General features: G+C 47.4%; 2 protein-coding genes across 3 annotated transcripts in view; one reads left to right on the top strand and one right to left on the bottom strand.

Moving 5' to 3' along the window:
- Window positions 1–24,658, top strand: part of LOC123745325 (GTPase-activating protein CdGAPr) — a 427,987-nt gene that overhangs the window by 22,448 nt on the left and 380,881 nt on the right. The gene's annotated exons all lie outside the window — the stretch shown is intronic.
- On the bottom strand, window positions 5,205–9,189 carry LOC123745140 (glutamine-rich protein 2-like). The gene is made up of 2 exons (XM_069300495.1): window positions 9,148–9,189; window positions 5,205–6,134 (listed from the first exon to the last, which is right to left on the bottom strand). The coding sequence occupies exons 1-2, from the start codon at window positions 9,187–9,189 to the stop codon at window positions 5,205–5,207; spliced, it is 972 nt and encodes a 323-aa protein (XP_069156596.1).

Below are 24,658 nucleotides of genomic sequence, written 5' to 3' on the forward strand. Positions count from 1 at the left end.
AGTTTGTTAACTTTATAGTGTACGGTTATTGGGGCTCATAACATCAGTAAATTTCCCCCAAATTGCGGGGATTTCACGATAATTAGGGACATGACATTTTACCCCAAAATGTATGTTACATGGCTGTGATATATGATTGTTTTTCCGTACATAGGAGTTCAGTGGTTGGGGTAATTTGTTGTTAATGCAAGTGTAAATCATCTTCAGCATTAATCGTGTGGAGAAATGTTGTTGCAAATGGCACAGGTTATTGCAAACTCCATATATGTTGCAGTTTATTTTCTACGGCAGACGCGGTCATTCACAATGCTGAGCATACATTCTCTTCTGTCATCCAAAGGCAGAGTTGGGGATGTTTTCTGCTACATATTGTGTAGTGAGCTGTTGATCACTCAACCACAGGTGATTGTAGTGCGTTTATAATGCTCACCAGTACACACAGCCCTTAGGTCTTCCCCTGGGGTGAGCTGTGAGGGTCAGGGGGCCCTTAGGTCTTCCCCTGAGTGAGCTGTGAGGGGTCAGGAGGCCCTTAGGTCTTCCCTGAGTGAGCTGTGAGGGTCAGGGGCCCTTAGGTCTTCCCTGAGTAAGCTATGAGGGTCAGGGGGGGCCCCTCAGGTCTTCCCTGGGTGAGCTGTGAGGGTCAGGGGGTCCTTAGGTCTTCCCCTAGGTGAGCTGTGAGGGTCAGGGGGCCCTCAGGTCTTCCCTGGGTGAGCTGTGAGGGTCAGGGGGCCCTCAGGTCTTCCCTGAGTGAGCTGTGAGGGGCGAGTCAGGGAGGGAAGGCGCCCCACGTTGGTCGTTCGATTTCAACGTGTCTCGTGTGGTCAATGTTGCTGTGTCTGTTGCTGTCTGTTTGTTGCAAGGGTTGCTGTTGTTGCTTCTGTTGTTGCTGATGCTCTGCTGCGGCTGTTAATGGTTCCGTTGTTGTTGCTAGTTCTGTTGCTGCTAGCTCTGTTGCTCCTAGCTCTCTTACTCCTAGCTCTCTTGCTCCTAGCTCTCTTGCTCCTAGCTCTCTTGCTGCTAGCTCTCTTGCTGTCGGTGCTGCGGTCGGGTGCGCGCTTCTCTATTGCTAAAGGCGTTTCGCGGACTCCAACTGATATTACCCCGGGTAATATATTTGGGTGTATTGATTTTCCGTCCAGGTGTGTGCGTGCGTGCGTGCGTGCGTGCGTGCAGCGGGTGCTGGGTTCCTTCAGCTTCCACATCTCTCGCTCTCCCGACACCTGAGCATCAATTAAATATTACAAAAAAAAATGTTAGATGGTGTTTTTAGCATCTTTGTTTGTCATGTTCACTAAATTTACTGTATATGGTGGATTTTTTTATTTTTTTAAATTCGAATTACATTTGTGTGAGTGGAGTGGTTCCGGCTTGTTTGACGTGTGTGTGTTGTTTGGGAGGTTGTAGAGTGTGGTGAGAGCGTGTTTGTGTGTGTGTGTTTTGTGATTTGTTGATATTGCATTACTCCGGGAGCCGGTCGGCTGAGCGGACAGCACACTGGACTTGTGATCCTGTGGTCCCGGATTCGATCCCGGGCACCGGCGAGAAACAATGGGCAGAGTTTCTTTCACCCTGTGCCCCTGTTACCTAGCAGTAAAATAGGTACCTGGGTGTTAGCCAGCTGTCACGGGCTCCACCTCCTGGGGGTGGAGGCCGGGTCGAGGACCGGGCCGCGGGAACACTAAAGCCCCGAAATCATCTCAAGATAACCTCAAGATACTCCTGTACACTATTTCTTTCATGCTTTCCTTCCTTCATCCTGCTATCCGCCTCACTCCTCACTGCCATTGGTCCAATAATTGATGGCTAATGTAATTCGGGTCACACACAGCACCGCCCATGTGCCAGGTAAGTCCACTACGGGCTCACCATAGCCCGTGCTACTTGCCCCGCTCCTGTGCCAGGTAAGTTACGGGCTCACCATAGCCCGTGCTACTTGGAACTTGTTCTGAGTAGCTGAATCTATAACAACAACAATTCGGGTTAACAACCATTTTGATAGTTTAACCCAGCAGTGGTTGTCGTGACCGGTTAGTAGTCACCATTAAGGTATTGTTTGTGACCCCCCCCCCTCTCTATCTCACCCACACCCCCCCTCTCACCTACACCCCCTCTCTATCCCACCCACACCCCCCTCTCTATCCCACCCACACCCCCTCTCTATACCACCCACACCCCCCTCTATCCCACCCACACCCCCCTCTCTATCCCACCCACACCCCCCTCTCTATCCCACCCACACCCCATCCCTCCTGACCCCACCCCAACCCCCATAGTTTCACCATAGCTACCACCCACCACCCCTCGTCCCCCCTCATCTCCCCCTTTTACAACTTATGCATTAACATTCATGAATGTACGTGTCCATATAGGTTTGTTTTTCATTGTTTAGCGTGTGGCTGTCACTTTGACTATCACTGTGACTCACTTTGACTTACTGTGACTCACTGTGACTCACTGTGACCGTCACTGTGGGTGTCGTTCCCCGTGGCTGTCGTCTGCGGTCGTCTCCACTCTACTTCGCCTATCTTAGTTATGTATTATAAGTAGAGTTATCTCTGTGTTGGGATGCTGCAGGTTATTGTGGCAGATCCTCATCTCCCGAGCCAGCATCTTTATGTTCTGTATTTTCCTTCGTTCATGACTTCATCTCCTTCGGTATCTCTCCATCCATCTCTCTGTGGTATCTCTCCTACTCTGTGGTATCTCTCCATCCATCTGTCTGTGGTATCTCTCCATCCATCTCTCTGTGGTATCTCTCCATCCATCTCTCTGTGGTATCTCTCCATCCATCTCTCCATCCACCTGTCTGTTATCTCTCCTACTCTCTGTGGTATCTCTCCCTCTCTGTTATCTCTCCTACTCTGTGGTATCTCCATCCATCTCTCTGTTATCTCTCCTACTCTGTGGTATCTCTCCATCCATCTGTTATCTCTCCTACTCTGTGGTATCTCTCCCTCCATCTCTGTTATCTCTCCTCTCTCTGGTATCCATCCTATTCCCTTTCTCCAGTATTTATATTTATATATACAATAGGTCTTACATTCTTGTACAGCCACTAGCACGCGTAGCGTTTCGGGCAAGTCCTTACTCCTAATTTTCCCCTAATACGACCCGCCTAATCGTTTAACCAGATACCCATTCACTCTTGGGCGAACAGAGGCTACAGTTAAGGATTGGCGCCCAGTCGATCCTCTCCGGCCAGAATACGAACCCAGGCCAAATCGGTAGCGAAGCCCGGGGCGAGTGTGTTACCACTGTGCCGCAGAGACCTATTTTTTATCTTTCTCTCAGGTGGTGATTGAGCGATTGAGGTCATATCTATATCTCATCTAGCTATGGTTCTTACTCAAGAGTGAAAATCTCTGGAAATATTCATGGATTGGACAGTAATTCTTTATCCTCCTGGGCTGTGGTGTGAGCTACTAGGAGTCTCTGTCTGTCTCTCCCCCTCTCTCTCTCTCATATCTTTTGTATCATTCTCTCGTAGCCTAATACCTTCTTCATTCCACCAGTTGTGCTTTTTCCTGTAGTGTAGCCAGTGGTGGTGGTGGGAGGCCGTGACAAGCTCCGTGATACTGGCACTCCGGTTGTCTCCTCGGCCAATTGATACGGCACTGATACGAGACAGCAATTTCCCCTTGCTAATTACTTAAAGGAGCAGGCACCATGGGGGCCAGGGCGCTGGTGGCCGTGGCGCCTTGTGATTGGTGAATGTTGGGGCAGAGCAACATCCCGATTGGCTGGGAACCTCGTTTAACTTTTTCAAAAACTCGCTGATTGGCTGTGGGAGTTGTTGATGATATGAGGGAAGGCTCTGGTTGGCTGGGAGATTTACTCTTTCCCAGATGGAAGTTTTAAGAGAATTCCGATTGGCTCGGGTGACTTGTTGACGGTTTGATAGACGTTATAATTGGCTGTTGACTCGTTGATTTTATGATGAACCCTTTGCCTGGTGTGGGTTATTAAAGAGACGAGTCTCGTTTATCGCAAGAGGACCGGAACCTGTGTTCTGACTGATAGTGTGAGAGCCTGGTTGACCAGTCCAGCAACCAGGAGGCCTGGTCGACGACCGGGCCGCGGGGACGCTAAGCCCCGGAAGGTAACCTCGAGGTAAGGAGACAGCACCTGTATGCTCACTGATTTGTTCTGGTGAAGAACCAAAAGGGACATACCTGACCTCCGTCTGTATGTCCTTGTTGCCCGTGTGTTGGGGGTGGTTGTTTGGGGGGGACATCGTGGTTGTGGTTTAGACGCAAGAGATCGTGGTTGTGTGGTTGGATCAGAGAATGACATACCTGTTTAGGTAGAGGTGTGTGTGTAGTTACCTAGTTGTGCTTGAACCTCACTTCGTTGGAAGACAGAAGAGTTAGGGGGGACATGATCACCACATTCAAGATTCTCAAGGGAATCGACAGGGTTGATAAAGATAGGCTATTTAACACAAGGGGCACACGCACTAGGGGACACAGGTGGAAACTGAATGCCCAAATGAGCCACAGAGATATTAGAAAGAACTTTTTTAGTGTCAGAGTGGTTGACAAATGGAATGCATTTGGAAGTGATGTGGTGGAGGCTGACTCCATACACAGTTTCAAGTGTAGATATGATAGAGCCCAATAGGCTCAGGAATCTGTACACCTGTTGATTGACGGTTGAGAGGCGGGACCAAAGAGCCAGAGCTCAACCCCCGCAAGCACAACTAGGTGAGTACAACTAGGTGAGTACCCCCCCACCCACACACACACACACACACACACACACACACACACACACACACACACACACACACACACACACACACACACACACACACAGTCACCTCAAGTTCCTGACTCGCCTTGTGTTCTTGCTGATGCTGCTCTTCCCTCCTCTCCTGCTCCTTCTCGTCCTCTTCCTCCTTGTCCTTGACCTCATTAGTCTTGTGCTCTGGGCTTGCCCTCTGTGCCTGGCGGATCGACTCACGTTAAGAATTAACAAGTAATATAGGTTCTTGAGATAGGAGGGGCAGACTCGAGCCCGGACCAAGATCCTGGTGATTTCCCCGAGGAGGAGAAGCAACAGCAGCAGCAGCAGGAGCAGGAGAAGCAGCAGGAGCAGCAGCCGCAGGAGCAACAGCAGGAGAAGCAGCAGCAGCAGCAGAAGCAGCAGCAGCAGCAACAGCAACAGCAACAGCAGCAGGAGCAGGACCTTGGCTATGGCGTATCTCAGCGCCCGTCTCCACTGGTCAGAGTTCCCTGTTGTTCAATTTTAAAGAAGTTAAGAGTTTGTTTTAGACTGGAATGTTGCCTGGAGGTTGTGATGGTAGGCGAGGCTGGCCAGGAGTGCTGGCACTCGGCCGGCTGGGCCAGATGTTGCTGGCACTCGGCCGGCTGGGCCAGATGCTGCTGGCACTCGGCCGGCTGGGCCAGATGTTGCTGGCACTCGGCCGGCTGGCCCAGATGTTGCTGGCACTCGGCCGGCTGGCCCAGATGTTGCTGGCACTCGGCCGGCTGGCCCAGATGCTGCTTGCACTCGGCCGGCTGGCCCAGATGCTGCTGGCACTCGGCCGGCTGGCCCAGATGTTGCTGGCACTCGGCCGGCTGGCCCAGATGTTGCTGGCACTCGGCCGGCTGGCCCAGATGTTGCTGGCACTCGGCCGGCTGGCCCAGATGTTGCTGGCACTCGGCCGGCAGGGCCAGATGTTGCTGGCACTCGGCCGGCTGGCCCAGATGCTGCTGGCACTCGGCCAGCTGGCCCAGATGTTGCTGGCACTCGGCCGGCTGGCCCAGATGTTGCTGGCACTCGGCCGGCTGGGCCAGATGTTGCTGGCACTCGGCCGGCTGGGGCCAGATGTTGCTGGCACTCGGCCGGCTGGGCCAGATGCTGCTGGCACTCGGCCGGCTGGGCCAGATGTTGCTGGCACTCGGCCGGCTGGGGCCAGATGTTGCTGGCACTCGGCCGGCTGGGCCAGATGCTGCTGGCACTCGGCCGGCTGGGCCAGATGCTGCTGGCACTCGGCCGGCTGGGCCAGATGTTGCTGGCACTCGGCCGGCTGGGCCAGATGCTGCTGGCACTCGGCCGGCTGGGGCCAGAAGCTGCTGGCACTCGGCCGGCTGGGCCAGATGCTGCTGGCACTCGGCCGGCTGGGCCAGATGCTACTGGCACTCGCTACAAATTTCAAGAATTGTTCCAGTTTCTTCCCTCCCCCCCCTTATCTTCCTTAGGGGGGGGGGAGGCGCTGTGTTGGGGAGCGTCTGGCCTTATGAGTGGTGGTGTGCCTGTGGTGTACCTGTGGAGCATCTCTAGTGTTCCGGTGGGTGGTAGACTGGACCGTCCACCTCAGACTCTTACTTTGGTCATTTCTGTGACCCGGGTTCCATCCCCCAGCATGCCTGCTGTCCATGGCTCCTAGCTGAGTGGGCTACACTCGTATGGAGACGCTCTGCCTCTTTGTCAACTCTGGTTTCTCTCCAATCTGTCTGCCTCTCTCTTTTTCTGTTTCTATCTTTCTATTTCTTTATTTCTATTTGTCTTTCTATGTCTCTATTTCTTTCTCTTTCTCTCCATTTCTCTCTCTCTATATATATATTTATCTTTCTCTTTCTTTCTCTGTTTATGTTTCTCTATATTTCTTTCTCTTTATCGCTATCTATCTCTTTATATCTCTATTTCTCTCTCTCTCTCTCATATATGATTGGTAATTTTCCATCGCACGAGCCAATCAGAGCCGGGCCAGCTGTTAATAATCTCAGCCCCACTCCTCTCGTCTTTAATATATTCTAATTCATTCAGCAACGATTGAGTCGCCCATCTCTTGTCACTGTAGAATGTTTGTGGTTAACTTTACTCCCTTGCCCATAGTGTAGGCGCTAGTGCTAATATACTGTGGTTCTAAGTAACTTGGTCCCATTTATCATGAAGTGATCATTGCATAGCTTGGAACTACTTTCCAAGGTGTCCCCCCCCCACATTCTGAAATGGGTTATCTTGAGATGATTGATTTGAGATGATTTCGGGGCTTTTAGTGTCCCCGCGGCCCGGTCCTCGACCAGCCCTCCACCCCCAGGAAGCAGCCAGTGACAGCTGACTAACACCCAGGTACCTATTTTACTGCTAGGTAACAGGGGCATAGGGTGAAAGAAACTCTTGCCCATTGTTTCTCGCCGGCGCCCGGAATCGAACCCGGGATCACAGGATCACAAGTCCAGCGTGCTGTCCGCTCGGCCGACCGACTCCAGTATGCAATGCTCGCTGACATGTTGGTGGGTATGTTAAGGCACCCAACCTTTGGCAAGCATGAAAAGAACTTGTATGTCGTTGTCATGTCCCCTCATTGTAGGAGAATAAATAACAAGCTTTTGATTCACGTGCGGAAATATTTTGTTTGGGTTGTCAACCTCAAGACAGTGTTATTGGGGCATTACATCTTTCCCACCCACTCCACCTCCCCATTCCTTCCTTTCCTCCTATTCTCCCATTCCCTTTCTTGCCTTCACTACTCCTCCTCCTCCTCCCTGCATTCTCCAGATCATTGTCCTCCCAATTTTGTTACTGTGGCCGAGACGCAAATGATGTTTACTGCTGGCCTCTCCTGATTAGTTCTCTCTCTCTCTCTCTCTCTCTCTCTCTCTCTCTCTCTCTCTCTCTCTCTCTCTCTCTCTCTCTCTCTCTCTCTCTCTCTCTCTCTCTCTCTCTCTCTCTCCCGCTTTCTGGATGTGTGTGGGGAAACAGAAAACAAAACAAAAAATTAGTTAGTAGTTAGTAACAGTTGGGAGGCGGACCGAAAGAGCAGAGCTCAACCCCCCGCAAGCACAACTAGGTGACTACAACCTACCCAACATGAACCTGAGTGCCGGTTCTGTTGCTCTTGACCCTTCCCTTTCACACTACAAACTCTAATGCTCCAACTTTCTAAACAAACGTGACTTAATCTTTGTCCCTGTTGCTTTTACCTTAACCCCCCTTTTCTTATTCTTATCTTTCCACTTACTTTAATTCTTACATTCTTCCTTACCTTATTCTTACAATCATCTTATTCTTACATTCAATTCTTTCGCTTCTCCGTCTTGCGAGTTGTGGTTTGGTCATCAAATGATGTTATTGTTATGAACGGCCTCCTGGGGCGTCAGTGCTCATACACTGTTTAATAAACAGTTTTGTTTTGTTTAGTAAACAAAGCCGCCACAGACTCAGAGAGAGAGAGAGAGAGAGAGAGAGAGAGAGAGAGAGAGAGAGAGACAGAGAGAGAGAGAGAGAGAGAGAGAGAGAGAGAGAGAGAGAGAGAGAGACAGAGAGAGAGAGAGAGAGAGAGAGAGAGAGAGAGAGAGAGAGAGAGAGAGACGACAGGAGGGAGGGGGTTAATGAGAGGGGGGAGGGATAAGGGATAGACTAACAACACCAGGGCCGTGGTCTGGTTAACAGGAGCAAGCGTCGTCAGGTGCTCCCCTCACTATTTGTTTTATTCAGATGTAAGGTGGGTGGGCCAGAGTGGGCTGGGAGGGGTGGGTGGGACAGGACAGCTGGAACAGGAGAAACAAACAAACCTCAGACGTCTGGAAAAGGCATCAAAACCCTATATACACTTTTATGCCTCTTCACGAGACGTGAAATGAGTTATATACTTTTTGAGGAACGGTGGAAAAGAATATGTATTTCTTTATGGGATATACAAGGCGCTGTATGTATCGCTGTATGCATATGTATACACACATATAAGGCGCTGTAGCTTACTCTTCCTCAATCAATCAATCGATGTTGATGAGGCATGAGGTGTATATATATCCTCCTGTAGAGGCAGTATGGCTCCTGATACGTAAGTTTGCTCGCAGCCTGACGTACACATTATACTTCAGGCTGCGAGCAGCCGCGTCCAACAGCCTGGTTGAGCAGACCACCATCCAGGAGGCCTGGCCAGAGAGACCGGGCCGCGGGGACACTGTGCCCCCTCCTAAAATCAACGCAAGGTAACGAGGCGTAACAGTCGTTAGCTACTCGCAGACAAGGAGTCACAATAACGTGGCTGAAATATGTTGACCAGACCACACACTAGAAGCTGAAGGGACGAGGACGTTTCGGTCCGTCCTGGACCATTTCTCAAGTGTTCCAGGCGACGTTAAAGGAACAATACTGGAGTGTGCCAGGCGTGGGAAGGTTCCCGTGACCTCTGACCTCTTCCTCAAGGTCAGGCGTCCGGGGGTTAAAGTCTAGCATTGCGTTTATAGAACTTCAATTTCCGTTACATTGAGCGGCTGAAGAAATGGAGTGTTTGGGTGCTGGTGGGGGGCGGGGGGGGGGGGGTTGTCGTGCCTGCTTGTGCCTGCAGTCTGTGAGTTCCAGCTCCTGGTCTCCGCTTCTATATCTGTCCGTCTTGCTCTTTTTACGTAACCTTTATATATATATATATATATATATATATATATATATATATATATATATATATATATATATATATATATATATATATATATATATTGGAGTGTTGGAGGGTGGCACTTGTCACTCTCACAATACACAAACTGGGAACAATAAGCCACTGAGAAAGGAGGAACAGTGGAGTAAGAGTAACTGTGGGTAAAGGGATCACTGGGGGAAAAAATTATTTGGAAAACACTGCTTGAATTTCCATATAAATTGTTGTTGTTGAAGATAGAATTGTAAGAGTGAGATTATTGATATTTAGCGTGTGCGCGTGTACTCGCCTAGTTGTGCTGGCGGGGGTTGAGCTTTGGCTCTTTGGTCCCGCCTCTCGACTGTCAATCAACTGGTGTACAGATTCCTGTACACCAGTCGATAAATAGGTGAATACACACACCCACACCCACACACACACACACACACACACACACACACACACACACACACACACACACACACACACACACACACACTATTCCCCCGTCTGCTCCTCCCCTGCCCCCACACGCCAATGTGTGGGTAAGGAAGGAAAGGGCACCCCACACATGCAATACACTGTCCCAGCCATCATAGAATCATTGGGCACAGGGTACGTATGTGAAACAGTCATACGTATAGAGTCAAACGGAAAATTTTTCTCTGAATGCTCTTTATTTCCTTCTCCTAGGCTACGGGTCCCTACAACTGCACCAGAGGTGGTACCCCTATATTTATGTTTTGTATACATCTCTGTATGTTTGTTGTATATGTATGTTTGTATTTTATTTATATAAATATGTTGAAAAACTCCGTCTCCAAACTCTGGTATACACAGTATTAATATCAAACCAGTCATTTATTTCATCATTTAATCATATGAACGCAGGCTACGGTACAGTCCTGTACAAGGACTCGTAGGAACATAGGATTTAACCAGGTCCAAATACACCCACCAGAGTCCAACCCAATGTTCCTAGAAAGGACTTCATCTCGGTTATGTTTACACCTTTCTCTCGAGTGTATATACCCGACTTTCTCTCGAGTGTATATACCCGACTTTCTCTCGGGTTCGTATATACCTGACTGTCACTCGAGTGCGCGTATCACTGAAGAACAGATATATTTCCTCCCGGGAGATCAGCCGACACGCGTGCCTAATGAAGCAGGGCTTACACAAGTCACTCAGAACCAGACCAATTTGTCATAGCGAAGCTTATCACGGCACAGGGCCACCACCTGCGGGGCCCTGACCGTCACAGCCCCCGCTCCGGGTAAGTCCACTACGGGCTCACCATAGCCCGTGCTACTGGTAACTCTGGGTTCCCAGTAGCTGAATCATAGACACCAACAAAAACTCGGCACCTCAGGGTGACGGGGAGCGGTCGGTGGCTGGCCTGCTTGTGTGATCCTGATTCATTTATCTTCCCAGACAACCAAAAGCGCTCATTGTGTGTGTGTGTGTGTGTGTGTGTGTGTGTATGTGTGTGTGTGTGTGTGTGTGTGTGTGTGTGTGTGTGTGTGCGTGTGTGTGTGTGTGTGTGTGTGTGTGTGTGTGTGTGTGTGTGTGCGTGTGTGCGTGTGTGTGTGTGTGTGTGTGTGTGTGTGCGTGTGTGGTCAGCATGGAGAGAAGCAGCACTAAGCACCCGCAGCAGAAGCAGCTGTGCTGGGTCAACAAACATAAGCACAGAGCCAGAGGTGAAAGCAGTGGATCAGGGGCGGGGTAAAATATGGCGGCGTCAACTTTAAGGGCAGAGTAAGGAATGTACGTTATTACCCAACTGTTCTTACCTAGCTGTTCTTAGTCTGGCTGTTCTTGGTGGCAGCACTTGCAGACACCTCTTGCTCGTGCCTACCTGTTTTTACCTGACTGTTTTTTTTGTTGTCCAACCACTTGGGCTGGACGGTAGAGCGATGGTCTCGTTTCATGCAGGTCGGCGTTCAATCCTCGACCGTCCAAGTGGTTGGACACCATTCCTGCCTCCCGTCCCATCCCAAATCCTTATCCTGACCCCTTCCAAGTGCTATATAGTCGTAATGGCTTGGCGCTTTCCCCCTGATAGTTCATTCCTTCCTGGCTGTTTTTACTCTATTATTGCTAGCTGGTGTTAGCTGTTTTTCTCTTATCTTCTTCTCTAACGACAAATTTACAGATGGAACGATAAACGGAGCTTGAAGCACATTTATCAGAAAACTCAGAATGGGTTTAAGATGATTTTAATAAAATGTAAATTGTCGCAAAATTGGGAGAGGCAGTTTAATGCCGACAAATGTTGGGTTTTGAGCTTAGGGAATGTTAATAGAGTAACGGGACACGAGGTGAATAGTAATGACCAGCCTGTCTCTGGGAATAAAGCAGGCGAAGGAAATATATTAACCTCTACTATGAACGGAATGTAATTTGACCGAGTTTTAAGTATCAGTCGCTCTCTAAAGGCAGCAGTCAAGTAATTCAAATAGATGTGAACAAAATATATTAATAAAATACGTGAGGTCATTATGCACGAACTACCTCTGGGCTTTAATAAGTGTAAACGAGAGAGAGAGAGAGAGAGAGAGAGAGAGAGAGAGAGAGAGAGAGAGAGAGAGAGAGAGAGAGATTACGTGATCAAAATGAGAGAGACGGAAGCTATATGAATGTGAGGGGGAGTGTACTTTGATAACGTTTGGACAGTTGGAATATTAAAGAGGGAAGTAATAGATGCTAATTTGATACACAAATTCAAAGGTTTTTTGTTTGTTGCCGTCGGAAGCGGCTAGTTTATTGTGCACCTCATACTCATCCTGTGAGCGGTAGCGCAAAAAGGATTACAGAGAGCACTGAAGGTCTTAATCAGATTTCAGCAGAGATTTTTACCTTAATGACAAAGTCAGGTAGTTACAAAATGTGTTCATTACAATATCTATGTAATTTACCATAAATTATTATACATTGAAGGTATATTTTTTTTGCTATTACATATCATACTTGACGTTTGGGGTTATTACAAGTTCATAGAAGAGCTCCTGTTATTTAGTCTTTACCCTATACAGTTTATTGATTAGTCTTATTTATGTCATTTATCTATTACAAGCGAAGCATGGATACAGTGCTAGGATTTCAGGAATTACAGTTTTGTATTTAGATGGTTTGCCATTTCATGCAGCGTCTGGCCTGGTCTCGGGCCGGGCTTGGGGAGTAGAAGAACTCCCAGAACCCCATCAAGCAGGTATCAAACGTGAGTTTAGATTATACGTAAATGGTCCGATTGTCATAGTTTACGCTATAATACTGTAATGCAACATTTTGGTGTGTACGGACCAAAATCCCAAAAATCTTTGAAATTTGTTCTCGTGTGCCAACGAGAAATTTCAACTCAGAATTTTTTTTCAACTTTCAATTTTCATTTCAACTGAATTTTCAAATTCAGAAATTTCAAAAATTTAAACATTTTAGGGAACGATATTATTAATATTTTTTTTCGTGATTTGTTAATATTGGGATAACCTTTCAAACAATCCAGTCCACCAGAGCGGTAAAATCAAAGACTATTCTAAGATTGATTACTTCGAGTCGCCTAAGATTGAATGAGTGTCAATTTTAGTGATGGAATTTGTACTTCAAGGTCGTTCTTCCCTGTTGATAGACGGGCTCACCATAGCCCGTGCTACTTGAAACTTTTTGTTCCGGGTAGCGAATCTAAAACAACAACACAACCAAGCCTCCTGGTTGGTCGTCTGGTCAACTAGGCTGTTGGACGCGGCTGCTCGCAGCCTGACGTATGAATCACAGCCTGGTTGATCAGGTATTCTTAGGTTAGCTTAGGTCAGACCGGGAGGCAAGTCGCTTGGGAGTAGGACTTCTATTTCATTTAGTAATACCTAATAATAATACAACTTTTATAAGTAATAAGTATTGTTTGTTTTATTGTATTCAGTATCGGTCTACTTAATAAAATTGTATTCGTAAGTTGTATATTTTTACTTAATAAAATACAGTTGTATTAATTATATTTTCAAATACAAATATAGTTAAAATATACAACTCGGCAAAGAAGTTGTATATTTATTTCATTATTTTTTGAAGATGAACCCTGGGTTTCGTGGGGCAGAAAAAACAAAGCTGTTTGCGTGCCACTTTTGGCACGCGTGCCAAAGGTTCCCCACCCCTGTTCTCGTGTTTCCCTGCCTATGTCTACACACTTTACTTCACCTAGATCCCCCATACAAGCCGGACAGACCGAGAGGCAGCAAGCAAGCACAGAGGCCCGGAGAGACCGAGAGGCAGCAAGGAAGCACAGAGGCCCTGAGAGACCGAGAGGCAGCAAGGAAGCACAGACAGAGGCCCTGAGAGACCGAGAGGCAGCAAGGAAGCACAGACAGAGGCCCTGAGAGACCGAGAGGCAGCAAGGAAGCACAGACAGAGGCCCTGAGAGACCGAGAGGCAGCAAGGAAGCACAGACAGAGGCCCTGAGAGACCGAGAGGCAGCAAGGAAGCACAGACAGAGGGCCGGACAGACCGAGAGGCAGCAAGCAAGCACATGACGTACCCTCGAGGGGTAATAGATGAAGGCGAACACAATCACAGTGGACTCCTTGTTGGGGGAGGCTGAGGGACGTGATCTGTCGAATTAAAGGGACGACTCACACGTCCCTCGGTTGCTGGCAGGGGTACCAACTGAGGGATGCTGGCAGGGGTACCAACTGAGGGATGCTGGCAGGGGTACCAACTGAGGGATGCTGGCAGGGGTACCAACTGAGGGATGCTGGCAGGGGTACCAACTATAGTGTGAGAGATGCTGGCAGGGGTACCAACTATAGTGTGAGGGATGCTAGCAGGAGTACCAACTACAGAGAGAGAGAGAGAGAGGGGGGGGGGACTCGTCGGCTGCCTATCCTCAAGACAGTATAGTACTTGGAGTAACTACCGGTTGGAAAGTACCAATATGTAGTGACGGACCACCACTAAACCACTTTTTGTACTATTAATGTCATAGTCCGGAGAAATACAGCTTAAACCCCAATCTTCAATATTCGTATGTTTAGAAAAGCACTTATATGTACTATATAAGGCCTAAGATCGAGTTTTTTAGGGCCTAAAATTGCTAGGAAAAGTTTGGTTAGATATTATATTTATGGTGCGGTTAAACAAAAATGCAGTTTGTATTGGTTGATAGTCAACCATCAACCAGCGAGTTGATGGTTGACTATGCCGATGGGCAAAAACTATGATAAAAATTGATACTTGAGTTTATCTAACCCGTCCTTCTAATAGAACGTCGCATTTTGACGCATAGTCTAAGGCCAACAATTGTCTTGCTAGAAATGGTAGAAAAAAACTAGACAGTTTTCTTCAAGAAGTGGTTGACCAACCGGGCTGTGGTGGGTATGTGGGTCTGCGGGCCGCTCCAAGCAACAGCCTAGTGGACCAAACTCTCATAAGTCAAGCCTGGCCTCGGGCCGGGCTTGAGGAGTAGAACTTCCAGAACCCCATCAACCAGGAAGCAGTAAAACAAATTATTTTGCCTTGTTAAAAAACAATACAGCAATACATAAAACAGCAGCAGTTTCCTGAGGCAATCCAGGGGCAAGCTGATACCCAGGACACACACACACACACACACACACACACACACACACACACACACACACACACACACACACACACACACACACACACACACACAGGATAATGTGTGTATAGTATTAATATTATAAGTATTAATAGGATAACGACAGCAGCGTACTCTACACTGGCAAAAGTTAGAACATCATTCAGAAACCTAAGTAAGGAGGCATTTAGGGCGCTTTACACTGCCTACGTAAGGCCAGTCTTAGAGTATGCCGCCTCATCATGGAGTCCCCATCTGAAGAAGCATATAATGAAACTGGAAAAGGTTCAGAGGTTTGCAACGAGACTCGTCCCAGAGCTACGAGGGATGGGGTATGAGGAGCGCCTGAGGGAACTGTGCCTTACGACACTAGAAAGAAGAAGGGAGAGGGGGGACATGATAGGAACGTATAAGATACTCAGAGGAATTGACAGAGTGGACATAGACGAAATGTTCACACGGAATAGTAACAGAACGAGAGGACATGGATGGAAGCTTGAAACTCAGATGAGTCACAGAAATGTTAGGAAGTTTTCTTTTAGCGTGAGAGTAGTGGGGAAATGGAATGCACTTCAGGAACAGGTTGTGGAAGCAAATACTATTCATAATTTTAAAACCAGGTATGATAGGGAAATGGGACAGGAGTCATTGCTGTAAACAACCGATGCTCGAAAGGCGGGATCCAAGAGTCAATGCTCGATCCTGCAGACACAACTAGGTGAGTACAACTAGGTGAGTACACATGGAACACAACAGAGGAAGAGACAAGTGACTGGCGCAGACAGAGAAGTCTCCAAGTTGTAGACTTCAGGCAAGGAATGACTCTCTCATCCTTGACATGCTGAGAATAATATACCTGAGCGAACCAGGTGAGGGTGGTGGCGTGCGGCGCAGTAGGTGCTGGTGGTGGCAGGTGGCGTGCGGCGCAGTAGGTGCTGGTGGTGGCTGGTGGCGTGCGGCGCAGTAGGTGCTGGTGGTGGCAGGTGGCGTGCGGCGCAGTAGGTGCTGGTGGTGGCAGGTGGTGTCGTGCGGACCAAGCTTGGGGAACACCCAGGAGACAGGCCGCCCATACAGAGGAAGGTATTAGTGTAGAGCAGTGGTGAACACACTGCTCCCAACCCCTCCCTCGCTCGCCGCTCTGCCTTCTTCCTCCCCCTCCAAGTGAGGCACGCTGTGAGGAGTGAACGGTGAGAGAGAGAGAGAGAGAGAGAGAGAGAGAGAGAGAGAGAGAGAGAGAGAGAGGGGGGGGGGGGGGGGCAGAGTGGGCTTGTATGTGGATTAGGTCGCGCCTGGTGTAAAGTCCCGCGGCGCTCTGAGCACTTCCCAAGGGGGGTCACTTTGTGCCCTCTCTGTCTCTCTCTCTCTCTCTCTCTCTCTCTCTCTCTCTCTCTCTCTCTCTGTCTCTGTCTCTCATACATAACTCATCACCTGCGCTTTCTCTTACTAGCCGGGTTAAACTTTATACATAACTCTGGCCCACCAGTGCCTATACGTTATACATTATTCATAACCTTCCCGCTGGCCTACCAGGGGGGGGGGGTTACTTTCACCAGCCCCCCCGCCCCTCCCCCGCCCCCCCGGGCATGTCTTACACATACCACGTGTTCTCTCAGCCGGGTCAATTGTCACGTTTAAAATATATAAAGTTGATGTTATCTTCTCAAATCATCATAGTCATCATCGTGGAAACTGAGCGTCACTTTCAACCATTTCCGGTATACAATAAAAAAATTGTAGAAATTCAGTGAATTTTAACCAACTGGTTTAGTGTTTTATATATATTATATATATATATATATATATATATATATATATATATATATATATATATATATATATATATATATATATATATTATACACTGTATATATAAATTCTATCTGTTGGGGGACAATGAATTATTTTTGGGGGGGGTTGTTAAGCCGTTAGACGCTGGTGCCATTGTTGTTGATAATAAGAGCCGTGGTTAATAGACCGTTCAACTGGCAGCGATGTGCTTGTCATCCTCCTGTGACAGTGTCAGTCATACCGATACGGATTATTAATCTCCAAGAATGTATTTCTCTTGTATTTCTCTTTCTTTGTCGTTTTTTTCTTTCTCTTTTTCTTTTTCTCTTTCTCGTTCTTTCTGCAAGCAAGAAATCTAATCCTGTCTCAGCTAAGTCGAAACCTTCTCCTAGAGGGCCATTTATTTCCTGAGCTTCTTATGTGCATCAGTAGGAATAGTCTTGATTCATTAACAACATTAGGTAACAATCCTATAAGGAAGAGGATGAGCCTGTAGCCAACTGTGTGTCAGAGCCTTCATGTGATCAGGTGACCTGATCTCCCGCGTGTCAACCTGTTGAGTGAACAAGTTCCAGATGCAGAGTGAGCCTAGGAGTGAATGACTCCTAGATTGACTCTCTTTCTCTCTTACTTTCTCTTTCTTCCTCTCCCTCAGGTTGTAGAGTGGATTCTTTAGATGTTGCAATATAACCGAGTGAACCTGATATGAGGTACTACACCCTTGTATGACTCAGCCCCCTGGTCCTGACTCAGGGAATTCATTATTCACAAAGAAATGTAAAGTACCAGTAGCGCGAGCGCTCAGTGTAATATGGAGAAAGAGCCTGGATACAGGGGATGATATCAGCAGCACTTAAACCAGCAGATATAGCTCCTCTGCACAAGGGAGGTAGTAAAGCCTTGGCCAAAAATTATAGACCAGTTGTACTAACACAACACTACAAAAGTTTTTTTGAAAGAGTGTTTAGGAATCAAATTTCCAGTTTTATGGAAAGTAATGAATTTCACAACTCGGGAAAACATGGATTATGAGCGGGAAGATCCTGTCTGTCACAGTTACTCAATCACTATGACAAAATCACAGAAACCTTAGAGGAAAAGCAAAATGCAGATGTTGTATAAACAGACTTTGGAAAGGCATTCGACAAATGTGACCATGGAGTGATAGCCCATAAAATAAGATCAATGGGAATAACGGGTAAAGTGGGTCGCTGGATTTTCAACTTTCTAATAGAATGCAGAGAGTGACGGTCAGTCAAGTAAGATCAAGCCCAAGTGTAGTGTAAAGCTCTGTACCCCAGGGCACAGTCCTTGCACCGCTGCAATTTCTCATTCTTATCTCGGATAGAGACAGAATACTAGTCACAGTTTTGTGTCTTCCTTTGCAGATGATACGAAAATCAGCTTGAAAATTGTTACTGTAGAAGACACAGAAAAACTGCAAATATAAATAAAGTCTTCGATTGGGCAGCTGAAAATAACATGATATTTAACGGTGACAAGTTTCAGGTACTGAGGTATGGTGTAAACGAGGAAGTTAAACGAAACACAGGGTACAGGACACAGGGTACAGGACACAGGGTACAGGACACAGGGTACAGGACACAGGGTACATGACACAGGGTACAGGACACAGGGTACAGGACACAATCAGACCTACTCATAGAAGGAAAGCAACATGTAAAAGATCTGGGAATTATGATGTCTGACGACCTGACATTTAGTGAACATAACCGAGCAAATATAGCGGCGGCCAGGAAAATGACAGGATGGATTATGAGAACGTTCAAATCCAGGGACCCCACAGCAATGGTAATACTATTTTAATCACTGGTGATGTCCCTTTTGAGTATTGCTCGGTACTCACTTCTCCTTTCAGAGCAGGAGAGATCCCTGAATTAGAGGGAATACAGAGAACATATACGGCACGCATAGACACGATAAAACATCTAAATTGTTGGGACCGTCTCAAAGCTCTCAAAATGTGCTTTTTGGAAAGGAGACGAGAAAGGTATCAAATAATATATACATGGAAGATACTGGAGGGCCAGGTACGAAATGTACACAGTAGAATAACAAAATACTGGAGCGAAAGATATGGAAGGAAATGCTGAATAGAACCAGTGAGGAGTAGAAGTGTCATAGGCACAATCAGAGAACACTGTGTTCCACGGTGGACCTCTGTGTGTTTCATCAGAGGTCCACGGCTGTTCAACACCCTCTCAGCAAGCATTAGAAATATTGCCGGAACGAAGGTACAGGTATTAAAGAGGCACTTCGACGGATTATTGCAAGACGTGCCGGACCAACCAGGCTGTAGTGGCTATGTGGCCACCAACCAGGAGGCCTGGTCTGAGACCGGGCCGCGGGGCCATTGCGGAGTGTTATTGTTTGCAGGGGTTGAGCTCTGGCTCTTTGTTCCCGCCTCTCAACTGTCACTCTACTGGTGTACAGAATCGTGAACTTATTGAGCTATCATATCTATATTTGAAACCGTGTATGGAGTCTATCTCCACCACATCACTGCCTAATGCATTCCATTTGTTAACTACTCTGACACGTAAATAAATTATTTATAATGTCTCTGGGGCTCATCTGGGTACTCAGTTTCCACCTGCGTCCCCTTGTTCGTGTTCCACCCATGTTATATAATGACGTTATTTACACTATCATTTCCCCTGAGAATTTTGTAGGTGGTTATCATGTCTCCCCCTTACTCTTCTGTCTTCCAGGGACGTGAGGTTTAGCACCCTTGGTCTTTCCTCTTAGCGCATACCTCTTAGTTCTGGGACTAGTCTGGTGGCATACCTCTGAATCTTCTCTAACTTTGTCTTGTGTTTAATTAGGTATCGACTGCAGGCTGGAGCAGCATACTTCAGGATTGGTCTGACATAAGTGGTATACAAGATCCTGAACGATTCCTTACACACGTTTCTAAAGGCAGTTCTTATGTTGGCCAACCTAGCATATGCCACTGATGATATCCTTTTGATGTGGGCCTCTGGGGACAGGTTCGGTGTGATATCAACCCCCAGATCTTTCTCTCTATATGACTTGCAGGATATCACCTCCCAGATGGTACCTTGTGTTCAGCCTCATGCTCCCTTCGCCTAATTTCATTACGTTACACTTTCCTGAGTTAAACTTTAGCAGCCATTTCTTAGACCATTCCTCCAGTTTGTCCAGGTCATCCTGTAGTCTCTGTCTATCTTCATGTCTTGATTCTTCTCATAATTTTTGAGTCATCAGCAAACATTGAGAGGAATGAGTCTATACCCTCCGGAAGATCGTCTCAGATCGGACGTGTATGTGTGTACTCACCTATTTGTGCCTGCAGGCAGGAGCTCCAGCTCTTGGACCCCGCTTTTCTTGTCGTTCTCTGTCTACTGCAGTGACTCCTGGCCTATTTCTCTATCATTCCTGCTTTAAAGTTATGAATGTATGTGTGTGTCACACACACACACACACACACATGTCTCGTGTGTGTGTGTGTGTGCGCGCGCGTGCGTGCGTGTGTAATATAGAACGGGCCTTAGCTGTATGCTACCGGAGCGGTGCTGGAGATGAGAGGTTCTGAAACCTTTGATGGGTGAGACGCGGGTAATGACAGTGTGGTGGATCAAACAGTGGCATTACTGAACAGTTTACTCGCAGCCTCAACATCAGCCTCTCGGCCCTCCATCTCTCTCTCCCTCCTTCCCTTTCTCTCTCCCTCTCTCCTTCCCTCTCTCTCTCTCCCTCTCTCCTTCTCTCCCTCTCTCCCTCCCTTGTTCCCTCTCTACCTCCCTCCTTCCCTCTCTCTCTCCCTCTCTCCGTCTGTTCCTCCCTCCTACCCTCTCTCTCCCTCTCTCCCTCCCTCTCATTCAATTAAAAAACTATATTCGTAAATGGTTATACATTTATAATTGACTTCGTTCACAGAGTGCAAGTGCAGTATTAGTTTGCACAAAAAAAATAATAACTATTAAACAAAGAACAATTATTTTTACACAGACGCGTAAAATCCCCCATTCCAGATAAAACAAAATATAATAATATTAGCAATGAGTGGAAATGTTGAATACATGTGGCCTCCTCCACGTGTCGTATGTGTGCAGCAAAATGATCCACGAAACCACTGTATCATCAGAAGTTAGCGCAACACCTACATGCTAAACAATGCGCATCACTACAACGCGCAAATCAGATTAATAGCGAAAATATTTGGGATTCCTGTACACACCGCTCGGCCGACTGCACGCTGGACTTGTGATCATGTGGTCCCGGGTTCGATCCCAGGCGCCGGCGATAAACAATGGGCAGAGTTTCTTTCATCCTTTGCCCCTGTTGCCTAGCAGTAAAATAGGTACCTGGGTGTTAGTCAGCTGTCAAGGGGCTGCTTCCTGCGGGTGGAGGCCTGGTCGAGGACCGGGCCGCGGGGACACTAAAAAGCCCCGAAATCATCTCAAGATAACACTATTTATCTAAGGCTATCGGATGGCTCCCGTACGCCAAGTCGGAAGGGACACTCGGTGAACTTAGCCCAAACAGTTCATGTTTTGTACGTTGCATTCATCATTGCTGTTGATAGTTTAGTTGAAGGATGATGAGTTGCTGGATGATGGATGATGAGTTGCTCTCTCAAGAGATGAGCAGGAGCACCCTCACTGCCTCTGAGGTCAGCAACATGAGCTTTATGTGTGATGTTCCAAGCTCTGATGAGGGCTGACGATCTGGTCTCATCACGTGTAAGCTGGGGCACCATCTTTACCGGTGGCATGATGATTCTGACCGCATGATCATCATTACACGGGTCTTGTCATGTATGTCCCATTCGCACACGGCGTTACTGTACACCTTTGTGTACCACACGCTTATACCTCGCTATTTATGGAACACTTTACCTCCGTGACCAAATATTTTAATTACACGCGATCCTTGCACGCTCACCTGTTGCCCTCCCCCCCTCACACACACACACACATACACACACACACACACACACACACACACACACACACACACACACACACACACACGCCTCTGCTGCCTGTAGAAATAGATCCCACCTGCTCATCATGGGCGACTTCAATCACGGAAAGATTGACTGGGAGAACAAGGAACCGCATGGAGGCGAGGATACGTGGAGAGCCAAACTATTGGAGGTGGTGACAAGCAACTTTTTAACGCAGCATGTCGGAGAACCCACAAGGATGAGAGGCAATGACGAACCAGCGAGACTCGACCTAGTCTTCACTCTGAACGACTCCGACATAAGAGAAATCGGTTTTGAGGACCCAGTAGGAATGAGCGACCACAGTGTACTGGTGTTTGAGTACTTGATTGAAGAAGGGTTATTGAACTCGAGGAGGGATACCGAAACCAAAAGGTTAGCATACCGAAAGGGAAACTATGAGGGGATAAGAAAATTCCTAACAGATATAGCATGGGAAACAGAGCTCAGGGGAAAGACGGCCCAAGATATGATGGATTACATCACGCAGAAGTGCAAGGACGCAGCAAACAAGTTTGTCCCAGTCCAAAAGGAAAACAGAGAAATGAAGATGAGAAACCCATGGTTTAATCAAAGATGTAGGCTAGCTAAGCAGCAAAGTAAAAGGGCATGGAGAAACTATAGGAATAACAGGACACTGGAGAGCAGAGAAAGATACCAGAATGCCAGGAATGAATATGTCAGGATGAGAAGAGAGGCAGAAAGACAATACGAAAATGACATCGCAAGCAAGGCAAAGACTCAGCCTAAATTGTTGCATAGCCACATTAGGAGAAAAACAACAGTAAAGGAACAGGTTATGAGATTAAGGATAGGGGCGGAAGGATTCACTACAAATGACAAGGAAGTGTGTGAGGAATTGAATAAGAAATTCCAGGAGGTCTTCACCTTAGAACAAGGAGAAATTCCAGAGGTAAGTGAGGGAATAGCTAACCAGGAACCACTGGAAGAGTTTGAGATTACCAGTGGGGAAGTAAGGAAGTGTTTACTAGAGTTGGACGTGACGAAGGCTATAGGCCCAGATGGAATCTCCCCTTGGGTTCTAAAGGAAGGAGCAAGAGAACTGAGCCTACCACTCTCCATAGTGTATAACAAATCACTGGCAACAGGGGAACTGCCAGATATTTGGAAAGCAGCTAACGTAGTCCCGATATACAAGAAAGGGGATAGACAGGAGGCACTGAACTACAGGCCAGTGTCCCTAACCTGCATACCATGCAAGCTGATGGAGAAGATTGTGCGAAAAAAACTAGTGGAGCATCTGGAGCGAAGGAACTTTGTAACACAGCATCAACATGGGTTCAGGGATGGCAGGTCCTGCCTCACAGGGTTACTTGAATTCTACGACCAGGCAACAAAAATAAGACAAGAAAGAGAAGGGTGGGCAGACTGCATATTTTTGGATTGTCAGAAAGCCTTTGATACAGTGCCACACAAGAGGCTAGTGCGAAAGTTGGAGATGCAGGCTGGAGTGAGAGGGAAGGTACTCCGGTGGATAGAGGAATACCTAAGCAACAGGAGACAACGAGTCTGTGTGAGGGGTGAAGTCTCAGATTGGCGAGACGTCACAAGTGGAGTCCCGCAGGGGTCAGTCCTCGGACCTATACTGTTTCTGGTATATGTAAATGATCTCCCAGAGGGTATAGATTCGTTCCTCTCAATGTTTGCCGACGATGCAAAAATTATGAGGAGGATTGAAACAGAGGATGATAGTAGGAGGCTACAAGATGACCTGGATAGACTGAGTGAATGGTCCAACAAATGGCTGTTGAAGTTCAACCCGAGTAAATGCAAAGTAATGAAACTAGGCAGTGGAAACAGGAGGCCAGGCACAGGATACAGAATAGGAGATGAAGTACTTAATGAAACAGACAGAGAGAAAGATCTAGGAGTTGATATCACACCAAACCTGTCTCCTGAAGCCCACATAAAGAGAATAACGTCTGCGGCATATGCGAGGCTGGCTAACATCAGAACGGCGTTCAGGAACCTGTGTAAGGAATCATTCAGAATCTTGTACACCACATATGTAAGACCAATCCTGGAGTATGCGGCCCCAGCATGGAGCCCGTACCTTGTCAAGCACAAGACGAAGCTGGAAAAAGTCCAAAGGTATGCTACTAGACTAGTCCCAGAACTAAGAGGCATGAGTTATGAGGAAAGGCTGCGGGAAATGCACCTCACGACACTGGAAGACAGAAGAGTAAGGGGAGACATGATCACAACCTACAAAATCCTCAGGGGAATCGACCGGGTAAACAAGGACGAACTTTTCAACACTGGTGGGACGCGAACAAGGGGACACAGGTGGAAGCTGAGTACCCAAATGAGCCACAGAGACGTTAGAAAGAACTTTTTCAGTGTCAGAGTAGTTAGCAAATGGAATGCATTAGGAAGTGATGTGGTGGAGGCTGACTCCATTCACAGTTTCAAATGTAGATATGATAGAGCCCAATAGGCTCAGGAATCTGTACACCAGTTGATTGACGGTTGAGAGGCGGGACCAAAGAGCCAGAGCTCAACCCCCGCAAGCACAATTAGGTGAGCACAATTAGGTGAGCACACACACACACGGTCTGATAGACGGTTGAGAGGCTGGACCAAAGAGCCAGAGGTCAACCCCCGCAAGCACAACTAGGTGAGTATACACACACACACACACACACACACACACACACACACACACACACACACACACACACACACACACACACACACACACACATCCCTGTTACTGCTGCATTTATCACATCAGTATAAAAATAAATCATATAAATCTAAACCATATTTACCCCCCCCCCATTTCCCAATTTCAAGGCTTCTAACATCGTATTTTTGTGTTTCCTCGCCAGGTAAATATGGGTCGGACTGCCACTCCACTTGGAGGATGACTTGGGCCTCAAGCATTAGTGACAGT

This window comes from Procambarus clarkii, chromosome 44 (genome assembly GCF_040958095.1).
Source record: "Procambarus clarkii isolate CNS0578487 chromosome 44, FALCON_Pclarkii_2.0, whole genome shotgun sequence".
Lineage (NCBI taxonomy): Eukaryota > Metazoa > Arthropoda > Malacostraca > Decapoda > Cambaridae > Procambarus > Procambarus clarkii.